Source organism: Myxocyprinus asiaticus, chromosome 19 (assembly GCF_019703515.2).
Source record: "Myxocyprinus asiaticus isolate MX2 ecotype Aquarium Trade chromosome 19, UBuf_Myxa_2, whole genome shotgun sequence".
NCBI lineage: Eukaryota > Metazoa > Chordata > Actinopteri > Cypriniformes > Catostomidae > Myxocyprinus > Myxocyprinus asiaticus.
The window spans coordinates 35,161,147-35,178,245 of NC_059362.1; the positions used below are offsets into that span (position 1 = coordinate 35,161,147).

Genomic DNA, 17,099 nt, shown 5'->3' on the forward strand with positions numbered 1-17,099 from the left:
CAGAGACAAAGTAGTACTGTACCTGCAGTGAATTTAGGATTGCGAACACCACATGAATGCCTAAGGCAGTTGACACCATGGTTCCAATGCCAAATCCCCATGTTAGACCAAAGATAGGAGTCAGAATGGCTACACATCTGGCAATGACCACTAAAGCATGTTTCTCATCTGGTTGAGTTGCGGCACCAACTCCTCTCCTCAACATCTTATACAGAACCACAATTAAAACCAGAAGGTTGATGGCCACAATTGTCAAAGCTGGAATCACAAATGCCAGCAGGGCCTTAGACTCATTCCAGTTCAGCCAGCATGCATTTGTCTTTGTAATATATTTTTGAGGTCCAGCTGTCGATGCAACAGTAATGACTGCTATGAGCAAAGGTGCACCATAACCAACTATGAAGGCGATGGCCATCATGTTGGCCCTTGACATTTGGGACAGGACCATGACAGTGCGGTAAAAGAGCAAAAGTGCTGACATTAACATCCAAAAGAAAAGAGCCAGATAAAAAAAGTGCATGAAAAAAACTGCTGGACTGCAGCGACCCACTGAGGTAGGCTGCTCTTGTTCTGCAACTGCAGCTCCAATGATAAAACAGATGTCTGCAATCAGCAGAGACACAGCGATGTTGACTATGGAGACATGCCGCATATAGGAGGTGTCATTTCTTGTTGTTGACTTCCATACAATGATCTCAATTATGAGACACAATATCAAGCTGGCCATTGAAATAGCTACACCAATGTAAGTTATATAGGCCAAGGCATCATTTTTAATGGCAAACGGTGACATCAGGATTGAAAAAGATGTTGTGTGGTTACATTCACATGTAACAGTTTTATTCTTAAAGAGCTTTGATTTACATCCAGTGGAATCCCATTTATTGAGACTGAAGCTCCAAAAGACACACTGAGGATTTCCCAAAGTCTCATTTGTAATGTCAAAAGTAAAAGAAATGTTGTTAATTGTTTGGTTAACCTTAATCACAACCACATCTCCATTGATGCGGTTGACATCTGATTTTGTGCTGTCATTATTAGTAGTATTTCGAGTAGGCAGGACGTTGTCAAGGTTTGTGAAGAATATAATTGTTATTGGGGTCGGTTCAGAAACCTCTGGTATCTCAATAAGGGTTGTTGAGTTTGGTAGTTGAGATGATTCACTGAATGAACCTTTAATTGTAGTTCTATTCAGCTGAATGGATTTTTCAGTAATTGAAAAATTGGCAACTGAGAGACGGTCACTTATAATCTCAATAGCTCTCAGAAGTTCAATGCTGGTGTTTTGTGGCGTGCTGCCACTGGTCAAAGTTTGCCATGTACCTTTGGCTTCATTTGATATAAGGACACCCACTGTTTTTAGAAAATTCTGGAAATTAAATAGAAAAATATGGTTTGTACAAAAGTATATTTAATCAGATGGGACAATGGATATACAGTTATAATAATGTGATTAAAAAGGCCACAATTTGATTATATACCTAGATAATTAATTAAATGTAATTTTGAGAATATAATAAATATACTGTAAAATATAATATATAAATAGTGTATATTTTATATATTATTTAATTCATGTGAATCATAAAAGTAGCTGTTTTTTGAGACATACTTTATGTTGCATCAATATAACTGAAGACTTTTGTAAAAAATAAAAAAAAATTTTTTTGTTTTTGCATATAATGTTTTTGCATTATATTTTTGCTATTTACTGAGAAAACACTACACAGTATGTTATATGCTACATGTGTAAAAATCAGTGGATTCAACATGCACAAGCACAGAATACATATTAAATGTACACAAAATACATGAAAAGACATACCTCCATCACAGGCTGATTAATGGTAATGGTTTGTGAAACATCAGCAATTTTGGAGAGCATGTCTACGATTGTTTGGACAGTCACTGTAGACTGTGTTATCTCGTTAATACTCTGCTGTGTGGCATCACTGAGATTAGCCACAAACACTGGAATATCGTCCACAACCAATAACTAAATTCACAGTATGAAGAAATTAAATATTAGAAACATTCAAAATGTATAATTGATTGTTTATTTTTTAATAATACTTGATCAAATAGTTTACCTTAGCTTTCTTTTCAAGGTCTTTGATAATTTGAGGTACACAGTTCTCCTGAATCGGTGTCCAAATACCTGACGGCTGACATTCATAAGTTATGCTGCCATCATTTCCGATTCCACAAGGTCCCTTCACAGTTGCACCTTGTTCTCCAATTCCAAGCGATTCATTTTTGCAGACAAATTCTGGAGTTGGCAAATATTTGATTAAGTTTCAGAAAAACAATCAACTAATTGTTCAGTCTTGCAGACATTAAACTTTCTACAATTTGAGATTACTGCAAATCAGTACCAGTAATTTTCTGCTTAAAACCTTGCAAGGTATTTGCACACAAATGAAATGAAAGTCAAGATAAACTAATCCAAAACAATTGCCAAAAATTAACTTCTTCAACTCTGGGGCATTGCTGGACTGCTGCTTGCAATTTTACACATCAAAAATAAAAGCTGAAATGTACAGTACTGTGCAAAAGTTTTGGCAGTTGTGAAAAATGTTGCATAGTGAGGATGTCTTCAAAAATAATGAAATAAATAGTTTTCATTTATCACTTAATGTCATACAAAGATTTTGCTAAATCAATATCCGGTGTGGCCACCTTTGCCTTTAAAACAGCACCAGTTCTCCTAGGTCGTCACAGAGTTGAAAAGGATAAAAAAGGAACTTGCTGCTGTATCTTGCAAGAATGCAGAACTGGAGACTCACTTTGTTTGCTCATCTTAACTGTGACACTCCTGTTGCTATAACTGTAGACACTTAGTTGTGGCAGGTCCTTGAGACGGCAGGTAAATGTTTTTTCAATACAATCTTCCATCTGGATTTTGTGGTCTAATGTGATACAGCCTGACTCTGATTGGATAAAATAAAATACATTGGAGTGAATTACATTTACTGATAAATGTGTATTATTGAGAAATGTTTTTTTTTTTTTTTACAGTAAATGATGACAGCTCAATCACTTTTATCTCCTGTTCTTGAAGTTTGCACTGTGCCATCCAGGACCCACTCAATATTGTAGTCTACATCAATACAGCATCTCAGTTGCACAGGCAAATTTTCACATGGAAAAATGCGTTCATTTTCCCCCAAATTAATAGTTGGGAGTTGTTCAATAGCAATGTTTTGCCACTGAATGTAAGGTATTGAATTCTTTTGTGTGATGCATGAGTATCTACCTGAAATTGAAACAAATATAGACAGAATACATTATTTTATAAAGCAATCAATACAATAAGGATTTGTAAATGGTGTTAACTTCCCATATGTGTAGCTTAATTTTGATGTGAGATTTAGATTTTAAAATTAAAATGTTGCTTTCCTGATTTCATATAATAATAAAAATGTTGAAAAAAAATTCTTCTCAAAGAGATTTTATACCCCTGACCTAGACAGATGGACAGATGTAACATAATAATGCTAAATTATACATTAACTTTATCTATGATACAATTTTACAATAATCTGGTTCAGGGGCGGACAGGCCATCGGGAGAACCAGGACTTTTTCTGATGGGATGGCCGCGAAATGGGGCAGAACGGGCCACGATAAGCTGAAATGGGCTTCCGTGTTATGCAGAATGGGCCACAAAACGCCGCCGTGATATGCTGAAGGGGGCAGCGATATGCAGAAAAGGACAGCGACACCACCCCCAACAACATTTGGGCCAGTTTCTATGTAAAATCCGGGCCAATTTCTCTTCCCAGTCCGCCCCTGACCTGGTTTTTGAAACAGGACTCTATAAGCTTCTATCAGTCACTTTGTCATGTAATAATATATCACAGACAGCACAATGATAAATCACATGTGACTCACCACTGTCACTTTGACTGGCAGAATTCACAATGAGAGTTTTACGGTCATTTGTTATGGTGTATTTTTTGCTGTCTAGTGCAAGATCTTTGTCATTCACTGTCCATTTTACTTCTCCCTGAAAAGACTCTGGAGGTGTACAGTTCAACTCCACTCTTTGTAGAGGATATATTTTCCCAGTGGTGGGGACCAGGGTTGTCTGTTCTGAAAGTAAAAGCAATTCAGAGCATTTTGAGCTTATATGACCTTTCTTATAATTATTAAGCAAATAGTGATACTGTCAAAATGTTAATAAGTGATACACTTGATCGTAATAACATGCAACTGATGCTTCTTGAAAGAGGCAATAGAACGGCACATGAATAATAAACCACAGGGAAAGAAAAACACACAAAAAGCAACCAGCTACATAATTAGTGTGACTGAGCTAAGAAATCTGAATGTTTTTGGAATAAACACTGACTACACGTACCACTTTGAGCAAAAGGATCCGAAGTTAATGTGATTCCTGCATCCTTGAGAATGTCGGAAACCTGTGTGTTTGCTTTTCCTAAATCAGGGGTGTTGGTTGTTGAACTAATTGTGAACTCTGCAATAATGCTTCCAGCCCTGTGGAGAACACAAACAACACAACTGAGAAAATGCAATAATGGAATAAGAACTTTAAACCATTAATTTAGCACCTTTTGAGAGAAAGATTAGATTCTAGGCCATACCTGAATCTAGTGACTTTTGCTGAACCTTTAATGTAGGTAGGCACAGTAAGTAAGTAACTTGTGTCAACCTGTAAAAATCAACAATACCCAGTGACTACATCAGACCAGAACATTTTGTGCTTAATTTTTTTTTTTTTTTTTGGCTGCTTTACTGCAATTAAATAATGTACAGTACTGTATCTGTTATTCATGCATTCACTTAAGATATTCAAATTGCCTGTGTTTACTGGTGGACATTTCTCTCCTCTATGTAAAGAGATGGGCATGCCTCGGAGTATGACATCAGGACAAAGATAAGTTATTTATCTTCTGTTATTTGAGAGGACAGTTAGATATATCCACAGGAAATTGTTCTTGTTTGGGCAAACAGTCTGATTGGCTAGATCATGTGTGTGGATTTCATAGGTTAAAAAAACAAAAATAATGGTTCCCTATCTGTCGCTCACTCGATGTTGTGTTTATGTAGTGACACTAGGGGTCACTCTTGGGAGCCCCAAACACCTCTGCTTTTTTGAAAAAAGGCCAATGGGAATTGGCGAGTGGAATTTGCGTGCCACTCCCCCAAAATACGGGTATAAAAGGAGCTGGAATGCAACCACTCATTCAGATTTTCTCTTCAGAGCCGAGCGGTTGTATTCAGTGCACTGAATTAAATTCCCTCCAAAGACACACCTCAAAACTGCTGGATTTACAGCGAAATTCAGCAGCTTCCCCCCCTCTGCGCCCATGGAGTGCAGAGAACGCCCCTGCGTGCTTCGGCAGAGCGAAAATAAGAGAGTATATTCTAAAAGAGTATATTTTCATTCACAAAAAGAGCGGCACACACGGAACGTCTTTTTAAAGATGCCTTTCTGTTTGTGTGTTATTCCTGGTTGTGGTCGTTATCTCTCCACTTCTGATGGCCACGATCGCTGTCTTATGTGTCTGGGCACTGGATGAGTCATGTCCTCATTGCGGGAACATGACCATGGCAACGTTGCAGTCGCCCCAGCGGATCTCCGCACCAGTCCTTCTACCTACGTGTTTTAGGCCGCATTGGTTAGCACTGGGGGCGATTTGGGGACATCAATGGGACCACCTCCACCGGGTATCCCCCCACGGGTATCCCCCCATGGACCTCCCATTCCTCTCTTGCCCCGGTCGGGCTCTCGGAAGAGACCGCCGGCTCGTCTCAGGGTGAGTTCGATCTCTCGTTCGGAGCTCGGGAAGACGATGAGCTATCGAGTGCAGCATCGGAGAGCGGGCTCGTCCAGTCTGATGCAGAGGCTTTGGCTGGGCTTCCTCCTTCGGGAATGGTCGCCCAGCCTCAGGCTTTCCCGAGCGGCCGCAAGTGTTGGGCTAGAGTGGAACCCTTCACTCTCCCTTGAACCCTCATGGCTCGATGATTGGTTCCTAGGCTCAGGGCGCTGCCCACGGCCACACCCTGCCCCGGTCCCTTTCTTTCCAGAAGTGCATGAGGAGCTGACAAGATCGTGGGAGGCACCTTTTACTGCCCGGGCCCTGTCTTTCAGCTCCCCCGCTCTCACTACCCTCGATGGTGGAGCGACCAGGGGGTATTCGGTGATCCACCAGGTGGATAAGGCACTTGTGTCCGCAGAGTGCTGCCACCTGGCGCGGGCGCCTGAAGCTCCTGTCAAGGGCCTGTAGGTTTACGTTGTCCCTGAAGACTGTGGCCTGCATGCCATGGCTCTCCTGCAAGTACACCAAGCCAAGGCATTAAAAGAACTGCACGAGGGTAGTTCTGACCCAGGGTTGATGCAGGAACTGCGCTCGGTGACCGACCTCGCTCTCCAGGCGATGAAGGTCACGGCGCAGTCTCTCGGGCAGGCGATGTCCACCCTGGTGGTCCAGGAGCACCACCTTTGTCTCAACTTGGTCGAGATGGGAGAGGCGGACAAGGCACGATTCCTTGACACCCCCATTTCCCAGGTTTGCCTGTTTGGCGACACCTTCGAGGACTTTGCCTAGCAGTTTTCGGTGGTGAAGAAGCAGACGGAGGCATTACACATATCCTGCCCCGGCACGGCTTAAGACCCCGCACCCTGTCTGCTCATCGCCAAGGGCGTCCTCCTGCAGCAACAACACCGGCTTCGCCGCAGCACGCCCCTGTGGCCCTGCTCTGGCGTGGAGCCCTCTGCAGGAAGCAGATGCCACCCGTCTCGCAGCCGGCCGCTAAGAACCCGAGGAAGGCTTCGAAGCACACCCAAGACGGGCGACCCAGGGGCGAGGTGACCCGCTTCTCTGGAGCTGGTCGACAGACCACTCCATCCCCTGGTGGAGGGCCGGGAGGAGAATCTTTTGTTGCCGAATGCCCAGGAGGCTGCGGCACCCAAAAGCTTGACAAAAGAATGGTTTCCTCGTCTCCTGGGTCACATGTCTGGTGTGCATGGCCGCCATCACGACCATCGTCCACCGTCTCATTTTGGCAGGTATGGCACTCCAGAGGCGGACCCACCGCCCCTGTGCGCCAAGCTGTGGCACAAATACGCCCACACGGGATTGATTCCAGTGGACTACGGGGACGAGATTCCTTGTCCCCCCTCCTCAGCCAATCTTATGGTGTGCGGCAGGAGCCAGGAAGGTGCTTCGATGTCCCTGGACTCATCCCCTCGATGTGGCACCTCGAGCTCCGCCCTGCCGTGAGGCTCCACCCGCCGGTACGTCCGACGTGATCATTCCCTTGGTCCCCCTCGCTCGGAGTTTGGGCACGTGGCTCACGCTTTCCAACCCATTGCGGTGGCTGACCCGGACCGTCCGACTCAGACCGTCCGACTCGGCTACGTGATTTAGTTCGCCAGGCGCCCGCCCAGGTTCAGCGGCGTCCGCTTCACCTCGGTGAAGGGCTAGAACACCGCTACCTTGCGTGCGGAGATCGCTACCCTTCTGCGCAAGGGCGCGATAGAGCCTGTTGCTCCAGCCAAGATGACGAAAGGGTTCTACAGCCCTTACTTCATCGTACCAAAGAAAGGCGGTGTGTTGCGACCAATCCTGGACCTGCGAGTACTGAACCGGGCTTTGCACAGATTCTCGTTCAAGATGCTGATGCAAAAACGCATTCTAGCGAGCGTCCGGCATCAAGATTGGTTCACGGCAGTAGACCTGAAGGACGCGTACTTCCAGGTCTTGGTCTTACCTCGACACAGACCCTTCCTGCGGTTTGCCTTCGAAGGCCAGGCGTACCAGTACAAGGTCCTCCCCTTCGGCCTGTCCTTGTCCCCTCGTGTCTTCACGAAGGTCGCAGAGGTAGCCCTTGCCCCGCTAAGGGAAGTGGGCGTCCACATCCTCAACTATCTCAAGGACTGGCTAATCCTAGCTAACTCTCGAGAGTTGCTGTGCACACACAGGGACCTCATGCTCCGGCACCTCAGCCGACTGGGGCTTCGGGTCAACTGGGAAAAGAGCAAGCTCTCCTCGGTTCAAAGCACCTCTTTTCTCGGTTTGGAGTTGGACTCAGTCTCGATGACAGTGCGCCTCACGAACGAGTGCGCGCAGTTGGTGCAAGACTGTCTGAAGGTGTTCAGACAGAGGACAGCGGTTCCACTGAAACTTTTTCAGAGGCTCCTGGGGCATATGGCATCTTCAGCGGCGGCCACACTGCTCGGGTTGATGCATATGAGACCGCTTCAGCACTGGCTTCAGACACATCGCGTGACCATCACGCCGATCTGTCGCCGCCTCTTCAGTCCTTAGACCAACCTTGCATTTCTACGGGCCCTAGAGCAGGTCTCCAGGTGCGTCGTGGTTACAACAGATGCCTCCAAGATGGGCTGGGGCGCCGTATGCACTGGGCACACAGCCGCCAGCTCCTGGGCTGGCCAGCGGCTGCGTTGGCACATCAACTGCCTAGAGTTGTTGGCAGCACTGCTCGCCCTGCGGAGGTTCTGGCTGTTGATCCAGGGCTAGCACGTGTTGGTCCGGACAGACAACACAACGACGGTAAAGTACATCAACCGTCAAGGCGGTCTACGCTCCCGTTGCATGTCACAACTCGCCTCAAGTCACTACGAGCCACTCACATCCCGGGTGACCTCAACACCGCAGCGGACATGCTGTCATGTCAGGTTACCCTCAGGGGAGAGTGGAGACTCCACCCTCAGGTGGTCCAGCTGATTTGGAGTCGATTCGGTCGAGCACAGGTAGACTTGTTTACTTCCAGGGGAATCCTCCCACTGCCTGCTTTGGTACGCCCTGACCGAGGCACCCCTCAGTATAGATGCGCTGGCACACAGCTTGCCCCCTGGACTACGCAAATACGCGTTTCCCTCAGTGAGCCTACTTGCACAGACCTTGTGCAAGGTCAGGGAGGATGAGGAGCAGATTGTCCTAGTAGCACCCTACTGGCCCACCCAGATGTGGTTCTCGGATCTCACGATCCTCACGACAGCCCCCCGGTGAATTCCCCTGAGGAAGGACCTTCTTTCTCAGGGATGGGGCACCATCTGGCACCCACGACCAGACCTCTGGAATCTCCACGTCTGGCCCATGGACGTGATGCGGAAGACCTAAGTGGCCTACCACCCGCGGTGGTAAACACGATCTCTCAGGCTAGGGCTCCTTCTACGAGGCGCCTGTATGCCTTGAAGTGGTGTCTGTTCGCTAAGTGGTGTTCTTCCCGACGGGAAGACCCCCAGAGATGTGCAGTCAGATTGGTGCTTTCCTTCCTGCAGGAGAGGCAGGAGGGGCGGCTATTCCCCCTCCACATTGAAGGTGTATGTAGCCGCTGTTTCGGCTCATCACGATGCAGTAGATGGTAAGTACTTGGGGAAGCACGACTTGATCATCAGGTTTCCTTGAGGTGAAGACGTGCACTCTTGAATCCCAGTCATGTTCACAGACTGTGATCCCTGGATGACTTTCCTCCTTAGCCCTCTGGCAGTTAAGTTTGTGGAGAAACTCGCTGCCAGCCCAGTACGTTGAGACCCTGTACTGAGGTAGGTGCTCCACATATGCTGGTTCCCCGAAGGCGACCCCATGTGATATCTTCTGCAAAATCATTTCCCTGTTGGTAAACTGCATCTTCCTTGGGCAGAGGCCCCTCTGCCCCAGTCGCCATGCTTTGTAGAAACTCCTCCCCCTTCGGGTAGGACCTACCATGGGACCTCTCCATATGACATACTTCTGACAAGAGTCGGTAAGACCATGTGACATATTCCACTCAAAATACCCCCCCCCCCCACCCTTTGGGTGGGGTGTGGTCTTCGCGGTGTCTTCCCCTTGGGAGGGACACCCCCCGACGTAGACACTTATGGCTCCCAGTCGGTTAACAAATTCCACTCTTTTTGGGGAGAAAAGAGAGGAAAACAGGCCTCGGCTGGGCTGACCTGTCCCTATTGTTGGGCAGTCGACTTGTTCCTGAAGGACCGTTTGACGCTCATAAGAGCGTTGGGGGAGGTTACGTGATGGCCTGGTGCACTGGCTACGAGGCACACAGTCACGCACCCGTCATGCACCGCCAGTTCACATAACACAGTTCAGATAGTTGTGGCATTTTGTATAGGAACCCCTAGTGTCACTACATCAACACAACGTCGAGTGAGTGACAGATAGGGAATGTCATGGTTACTTTCATAACCTCCGTTCCCTGATGGAGGGAACGAGACATTGTGTCCCTCTTGCCACAATGCTGAACTACCCACTGAAATGGCCGGGATCTGGTCTCGGCTCCTCAGCACAAAACCTGAATGAGTGGTTGCATACCAGCTCCTTTTATACCCGTATGTCCGGGGGAGCGGCATGCAAATTCCACTCGCCAATTCCATTGGCCTTTTTTGAAAAAAGCAGGGGTGTTTGGGGCTCCCAAGAGTGACCCCTAGTGTCACTACATCGACACAACGTCTCATTCCCTCCATCAGGGAACGGAGGTTACGAATGTAACCATGACGTTTAATGGCTACAAAAATCAACAGCTTCTTTTCCCAAATTATGTTACACAATCAATATATTTAATATATGAAATACTCACTGCTGATTCAATTAGTTTTGCATACTTTTTGTACTTTTGGTCAGAAGGGTTGGTGAAACTGGTATCAAAATCTTCATTTAGTCTCATTGACATAGTAATGACTGTAAAAAAAGTGCATTACATCAAGTGATTTACACAGTAATCCTCAATAATAATACTAAACACCATCATACAGTTCATCACACATGCCCATTTTGAGCTATTTATCCTTGTTTTTACAATACATACCTGCTGGCACTTTAGGGTAGAATATTTGAGCAAAATCCAAAACAAGCAAACAAACAAGAAATTATAATCAATATACTACTGAAAGCAAAAAATAAATTTTATACATTCATTTTATCAGTATAATGTCTTCAACATGATGAATCCAACAATCAAATTAAAGTTTAAAAACAATACTAATAAAATTTGCACTTCACTTTATGCAATTGGGTAAATGTGACTGATAATTTTTTTTGCACAATATCATAAGGCAGCAATCCTCAGTATAACACTTGTGCAGTATACATGCCTTTTGTTACTGCTGTAGTTGTTGTAAGTGCTGCTGTAGTTGTTGTTGGTAAAGTTGTAGTTGGTTTTTTAGTAGTTGTAGTAGGTTTTGTTGTGGATGTTGTGGTAGTTGTAGTTGGTGTTGTTGTTGTTAGGGTAGTTGTTGATAGTAATACTGTTGGCAATGAAGAATATTTGCACAAAACCAAACAACAATCAATCAATCAAAACAATCCAATAAATACTTTTTTATGAATATTTAAAATTGATGTTATATATTTTAATGAATTGGATTAAGACAAAAATCTAATTTAAGCTTCAACACTGATATGATTGGTATAAAAATGTCAACACTAATAAATGCAAATCCCTGCTTCATTACATGCTTTTTAACAAAGTTAAATCGCACTAAGCAAATTTTTATGATGTTTTTATTTATTTTTTGCTACCTCTTTTTTTTCCCCCTTCTTAAACAACTTGCACATAATTACCCTTCTGCTGCCCCAACACATTATATGGTTTGCAACATAAGTTAACAGATCCGGCCCTTCCTAATAAGCGACCTAAGTGGCTGCATAAGTCCCCCGTGGCCACCGGGGGCCAAATAATTATTTGCAATGAATGTAAAGAGCACTGGGCACCCAGCCCGGCTATATTTACGCAAATGGAACTCCGATGGAACCTATCAAAACTATTAAAAATATTCCAGAAGCTATGAAGAAAAGAAATGAAGAGGTATGTTTATTTGACCATCCTCATCCTGAGATCTGGGTAGGGTTGCACCAGCTGTGCGCAAGTTCTCACGGAAGTTAGGACGTAAAGTTCACACTAAGGGCTTAGTAACTACTAGTTAGTTTGTGACTAAGTCAGTGCTTAATTTGGTTGTAACACCTATTCTTAAGGCAAGACTTAACTAGTAGGTCATAAGCTCTCCATAAAGTAATGCGTAGTCGCATAATATGACGTTTACCTGTATTGATCCAATAAGCAGCCTTCAAATTTGTACACAGAAGTATTAAAAAGCCGTGCATTTCAGTTTTATCTCATTACAGTTGATGTTCAAACCCTGTAACCCGTAACTGTCAGCTCTAATAAATTATATCCCCATTAAAATACTATACGTAATAAAAGTAGCTACATTTGATAAATAGTATATTTGCCCTGTGTAAATAACAATAAATAGGAACTGTATCTAAAATAAATAAGGGGTGATAAATAAATACTAATACAACAGGCTGGAAAAATAGACATTTATTCATTTTAATATCTTATATATTTCATATATTTTGAAACTTGACACCAGGCGATGCACCCTGAAAACTGCACCGTTAGATCAGTTTCATGCTGAAGAGCTGCTTAAAAGTAAGTATTTTTTCTCTCTCTTGTAAATGTAAATGAGTGTAAATGCCAACATCATCATATATGTCGAAAGGATTGAAGCCTGTCACGCAAAACATGAGCTCACTGATGTCATTAAATGAGTCTGTTTCTTTATTCCATCCGTTATTCCTAGTCGGAGGCTTCCGTAAATATTTAGTTTATAAGTAGGGTTATGTCCTACCTAAGTTTAATGGTGCAACACTCAAATACTGTATATAGTAGTGTGTAAGTTGTGACTTAGTGCCCATTTACGCCACAACTAGGCTAAGTTGTAACGTACGTATAGCTGGTGCAACCGGCTTTTCCCAGTGGCTCGGCATCTCATGCCCCGGCTGAAAGTGAGGATCATGTCGGCGACTCAGCTACACATTTCCTGGACCTGAAGCGACCGCTCTAAAGCCGCACTTTGCATTTAAAGGCAGCAGTGATGAGGTACCATTACGTGACATATAAGGTGCGTTTATTCCCACTGCCAGCGATGTAGTTAAGTTCAGTCACAAAACTTATACTACATACACTCAGTATGTTGTTAGATTATATACTGTTTTATCATACACCACGGTGCAAATAGAATATTCCACTACTTACAACAAGTGTAAATATCATCTGCTGTATCACCTTAATCTGGTAAGTTAATTCATTATAATTGATTTGCACACAATTTCATTAAATATATTTATTAATTTGCGATGTGTTTGGTTTAAAAAAAGATGTTCTTTCTTTTTTGTACTCTGAAATAGATATACCTGTGTTGATAGACTACAGTTAATAGTTAGGCAATTTTAAAATAGTAACAAAGCTTCAGCTGTCAATCATACCTCTGCATTGGTTAATGCTGTTAATAGGGAGATATGGGTCTGTTACATTATATCCACTCATACACAAGCAATTGTAATTCCCAATAGTGTTGCTGCAGATTGAGTTTGGACCACAGATGTTTGGTGTCTCAACACATTCATCCACATCTTCATAAAAGGAAATAATGGTGGGAAAAACAGTTAGCTGAAGGTCAACTCATTTTTCTTTGGCTATCTTTACAATGCAATCCTTAGTTTACAAGATAATGTCTACAATATGAAACACTGAAACTTTACAAAGTTGCCTAACTTTATAATTTGAGACTGCACATATAAAAACACGATTTAACAAGAACACTTTTATTAAACGTTTTGTCGTTTTATTAAAGGGTTTTGTCAATTCTTTGAGTGTAAAAGATATTTTTAAAGAAACTTATGAAGCAGCATTAAGAACACAAACTTTATTAATTAAAACTGAATTGCACTAAAGCTGAAGTGAAAAAAAATCCTAATTGTAGTTTATTATTCAAGATTAGAGAACCCACAGATCTAAGAATAATACGTACCTCTACATGTGTTATTGATGCTGATTGGGACACTTGAGTTTGTTTCAGTGAAACCAAACAAACATGAGCAATTGTAACCTCCCATTATATTTGTGCAGTTGGAATATGGACCACAAACAGATGGACTGACCAGACATTCATCCACATCTTTCAAAAAAAAAAAAAAAAGAAAAAAAAAGAGAAGAAGAAACATTTTGCAATGACCAAAAGCGACAACTTTTTGAATAATTTTCAACAAACAATACCTGAAATTTGGGAAACAGAATGTCACCTGGTCAAAAACTTACCGATACAAGGGTTACTGTTACTAACAGCTTGATTCACATCTATGACGTTATATCCTTCCCAACAAGAGCACGAGTAGCTTCCATTGTAATTGTAACAGTAAGTGTTTGGCCCACACACTGATGGTGGGTCAAGACATTCATAAATATCTGAAATAAAATAATTGGTCAAATGAAAGGATACAGTTGATACAATTAAAACTTTCAGTGTGATCTTACGTGTTTTGCATATGTACGGTAGTATGGATCAAATGAATTCAATATTATTATTCTGTTCATTTTAAAATAGTAACAAAGCTTCAGCTGTCAATCATACCTCTACACTGGTTACTGCTGTTAATAGGGAGATTTGGGTCTGTTACATTATATCCACTCATACACGAGCAATTGTAATTCCCAATAGTGTTGTTGCAGATTGAGTTTTTACCACAGACATCTGGTATCTCAGCACATTCATCCACATCTTCATTGAAGAAAATTATGTAAAAAAAACAAACGAAAAAAACAATTGGTGTTTGCTGAAGGTAAACTCATTTTTGAGAGGCTAGCTGTACAATCCAATGCTTTATTTACAAAACAATGTCTACAATATGAAACACTGAATCTTAACAAAATTGCTTAACTTTATCATTTGAGACTAAACATTTAAAACAATGAATTAACAAACACACTTTTATGAAATGTAGTTTTTTTTTGTTTTTTTTGAGTGTATAATATATTTATAAAGAAACTGAGAAAGCAGCATTAAGAACACAATCATTATTAAAAAAAAATATGAATTGCAATTAAAATGAAGTGGAAAAAAAAAAACATTAGCTTTTTATTCAAGATGAGATAACCCACAGATCTAAGGATAGTACGTACCTCTACATGTGTTATTGATGCTGATTGGGACACTTGAGTTTGTTTCAGTGAAACCAAACAAACATGAGCAATTGTAACCACCCATTATATTTGTGCAGTTGGAATATGGACCACAAATAGATGGACTGACCAGACATTCATCCACATCTTTCAAAAAAGAAGAAACATTTAGCAACAACCAAAAGATGACAACTTTTTGAATAATTTTCAACAAACAATACCTGAAATTTGGGAAACAGAATGTCACCTGGTCAAAAACTTACCGATGCATGGGTTACTGTTACTAACAGCTTGATTCACATCTATGATGTTATATCCTTCCCAACAAGAGCACGAGTAGCTTCCATTGTAATTGTAACAGTAAGCGTTTGGCCCACACACGGATGGTGGGTCAAGACATTCATAAATATCTGAAATAAAATACAAAAATTAGTCAAGTCAAAGGATACAGTTGACAGAATAAAAACTTTCAGTGTGATCTCATGTGTTTTGCATATGTACAGTAGTATGGATCAAATGAATTCAATATTATAATTCTGTTCATTTTAGCATTGACAGTGAAAGCAAAGGATAAGGCAGTACAATTTATAACAAAGTTTCAGCTGTCAATCATACCTCTGCACTGGTTACTGCTGTTAATAGGGAGATTTGGGTCTGTTACATTATATCCACTCATACACGAGCAATTGTAATTCCCAATAGTGTTGTTGCAGATTGAGTTTTTACCACAGACATCTGGTATCTCAACACATTCATCCACATCTTCATTGAAGAAAATTATGTAAAAAAACAAAAAAAAACAATTGGTGTTTGCTGAAGGTCAACTCCTTTTTGAGAGGCTAGCTTTATAATCCAATGCTTTATTTACAAAACATTGTCTACAATATGAAACACTGAATCTTAACAAAATTGCTTAACTTTATCATTTGAGACAAAACATTTAAAACAATGATTTAACAAACACACTTTTATGAAATGCAGAGATTTTGTTTTTATTATTATTATTATTTTTGAGTGTATAATATATTTATAAAGAAACTGAGAAAGCAGCATTAAGAACACAACTATTATTAAAAAAAAATATGAATTGCAATTAATCTGAAGTGAAACAAAAAAAAAAAAAATTTGCTTTTTATTCAAGATTAGATAACCCACAGATCTAAGGATAGTACGTACCTCTACATGTGTTATTGATGCTGATTGGGACACTTGAGTTTGTTTCAGTGAAACCAAACAAACATGAGCAATTGTAACCTCCCATTATATTTGTGCAGTTGGAATATGGACCACAAATAGATGGACTGACCAGACATTCATTCACATCTTTCAAAAAAGAAGAAACATTTAGCAACAACCAAAAGATGACAACTTTTTGAATAATTTTCAACAAACAATACCTGAAATTTGGGAAACAGAATGTCACCTGGTCAAAAACTTACCGATGCATGGGTTACTGTTACTAACAGCTTGATTCACATTTATGATGTTATATCCTTCCCAACAAGAGCACGAGTAGCTTCCGTTGTAATTGTAACAGTAAGTGTTTGGCCCACACACTGATGGTGGGTCAAGACATTCATAAATATCTGAAATAAAATAATTGGTCAAATGAAAGGTTACAGTTGATACATTTAAAACTTTCAGTGTGATCTTACGTGTTTTGCATATGTACGGTAGTATGGATCAAATGAATTCAATATTATTATTCTGTTCATTTTAAAATAGTAACAAAGCTTCAGCTGTCAATCATACCTCTACACTGGTTACTGCTGTTAATAGGGAGATTTGGGTCTGTTACATTATATCCACTCATACACGAGCAATTGTAATTCCCAATAGTGTTGTTGCAGATTGAGTTTTTACCACAGACATCTGGTATCTCAGCACATTCATCCACATCTTCATTGAAGAAAATTATGTAAAAAAACAAACGAAAAAAACAATTGGTGTTTGCTGAAGGTAAACTCATTTTTGAGAGGCTAGCTGTACAATCCAATGCTTTATTTACAAAACAATGTCTACAATATGAAACACTGAATCTTAACAAAATTGCTTAACTTTATCATTTGAGACTAAACATTTAAAACAATGAATTAACAAACACACTTTTATGAAATGTAGTTTTTTTTTTGTTTTTTTTGAGTGTAT

General features: G+C 41.5%; 1 protein-coding gene across 50 annotated transcripts in view; it reads right to left on the reverse strand.

Annotated features, from left to right (window-relative positions):
- The window catches only part of adgrf6 (adhesion G protein-coupled receptor F6), a 47,487-nt gene that overhangs the window by 1,355 nt on the left and 29,033 nt on the right, over positions 1-17,099 (reverse strand). For 46 of the 50 annotated variants that reach the window (XM_051644548.1, XM_051644550.1, XM_051644551.1 and 43 more), the window contains 20 exons: positions 16,704-16,850; positions 16,391-16,537; positions 16,128-16,274; positions 15,567-15,713; positions 15,215-15,361; positions 14,952-15,098; positions 14,404-14,550; positions 14,091-14,237; positions 13,804-13,950; positions 13,259-13,405; positions 11,083-11,235; positions 10,569-10,669; positions 4,607-4,674; positions 4,363-4,499; positions 3,894-4,094; positions 3,041-3,256; positions 2,787-2,930; positions 2,091-2,269; positions 1,826-1,996; positions 23-1,369 (listed from right to left, as the gene is read on the reverse strand). In XM_051644548.1, coding sequence (XP_051500508.1) covers positions 23-1,369; positions 1,826-1,996; positions 2,091-2,269; positions 2,787-2,930; positions 3,041-3,256; positions 3,894-4,094; positions 4,363-4,499; positions 4,607-4,674; positions 10,569-10,669; positions 11,083-11,235; positions 13,259-13,405; positions 13,804-13,950; positions 14,091-14,237; positions 14,404-14,550; positions 14,952-15,098; positions 15,215-15,361; positions 15,567-15,713; positions 16,128-16,274; positions 16,391-16,537; positions 16,704-16,850 — 4,187 coding nt within the window. The remainder of the gene's footprint in view (positions 1-22; positions 1,370-1,825; positions 1,997-2,090; positions 2,270-2,786; positions 2,931-3,040; positions 3,257-3,893; positions 4,095-4,362; positions 4,500-4,606; positions 4,675-10,568; positions 10,670-11,082; positions 11,236-13,258; positions 13,406-13,803; positions 13,951-14,090; positions 14,238-14,403; positions 14,551-14,951; positions 15,099-15,214; positions 15,362-15,566; positions 15,714-16,127; positions 16,275-16,390; positions 16,538-16,703; positions 16,851-17,099) is intronic. The other 4 variants (XM_051644557.1, XM_051644558.1, XM_051644561.1 and 1 more) reach the window with 4 other exon arrangements.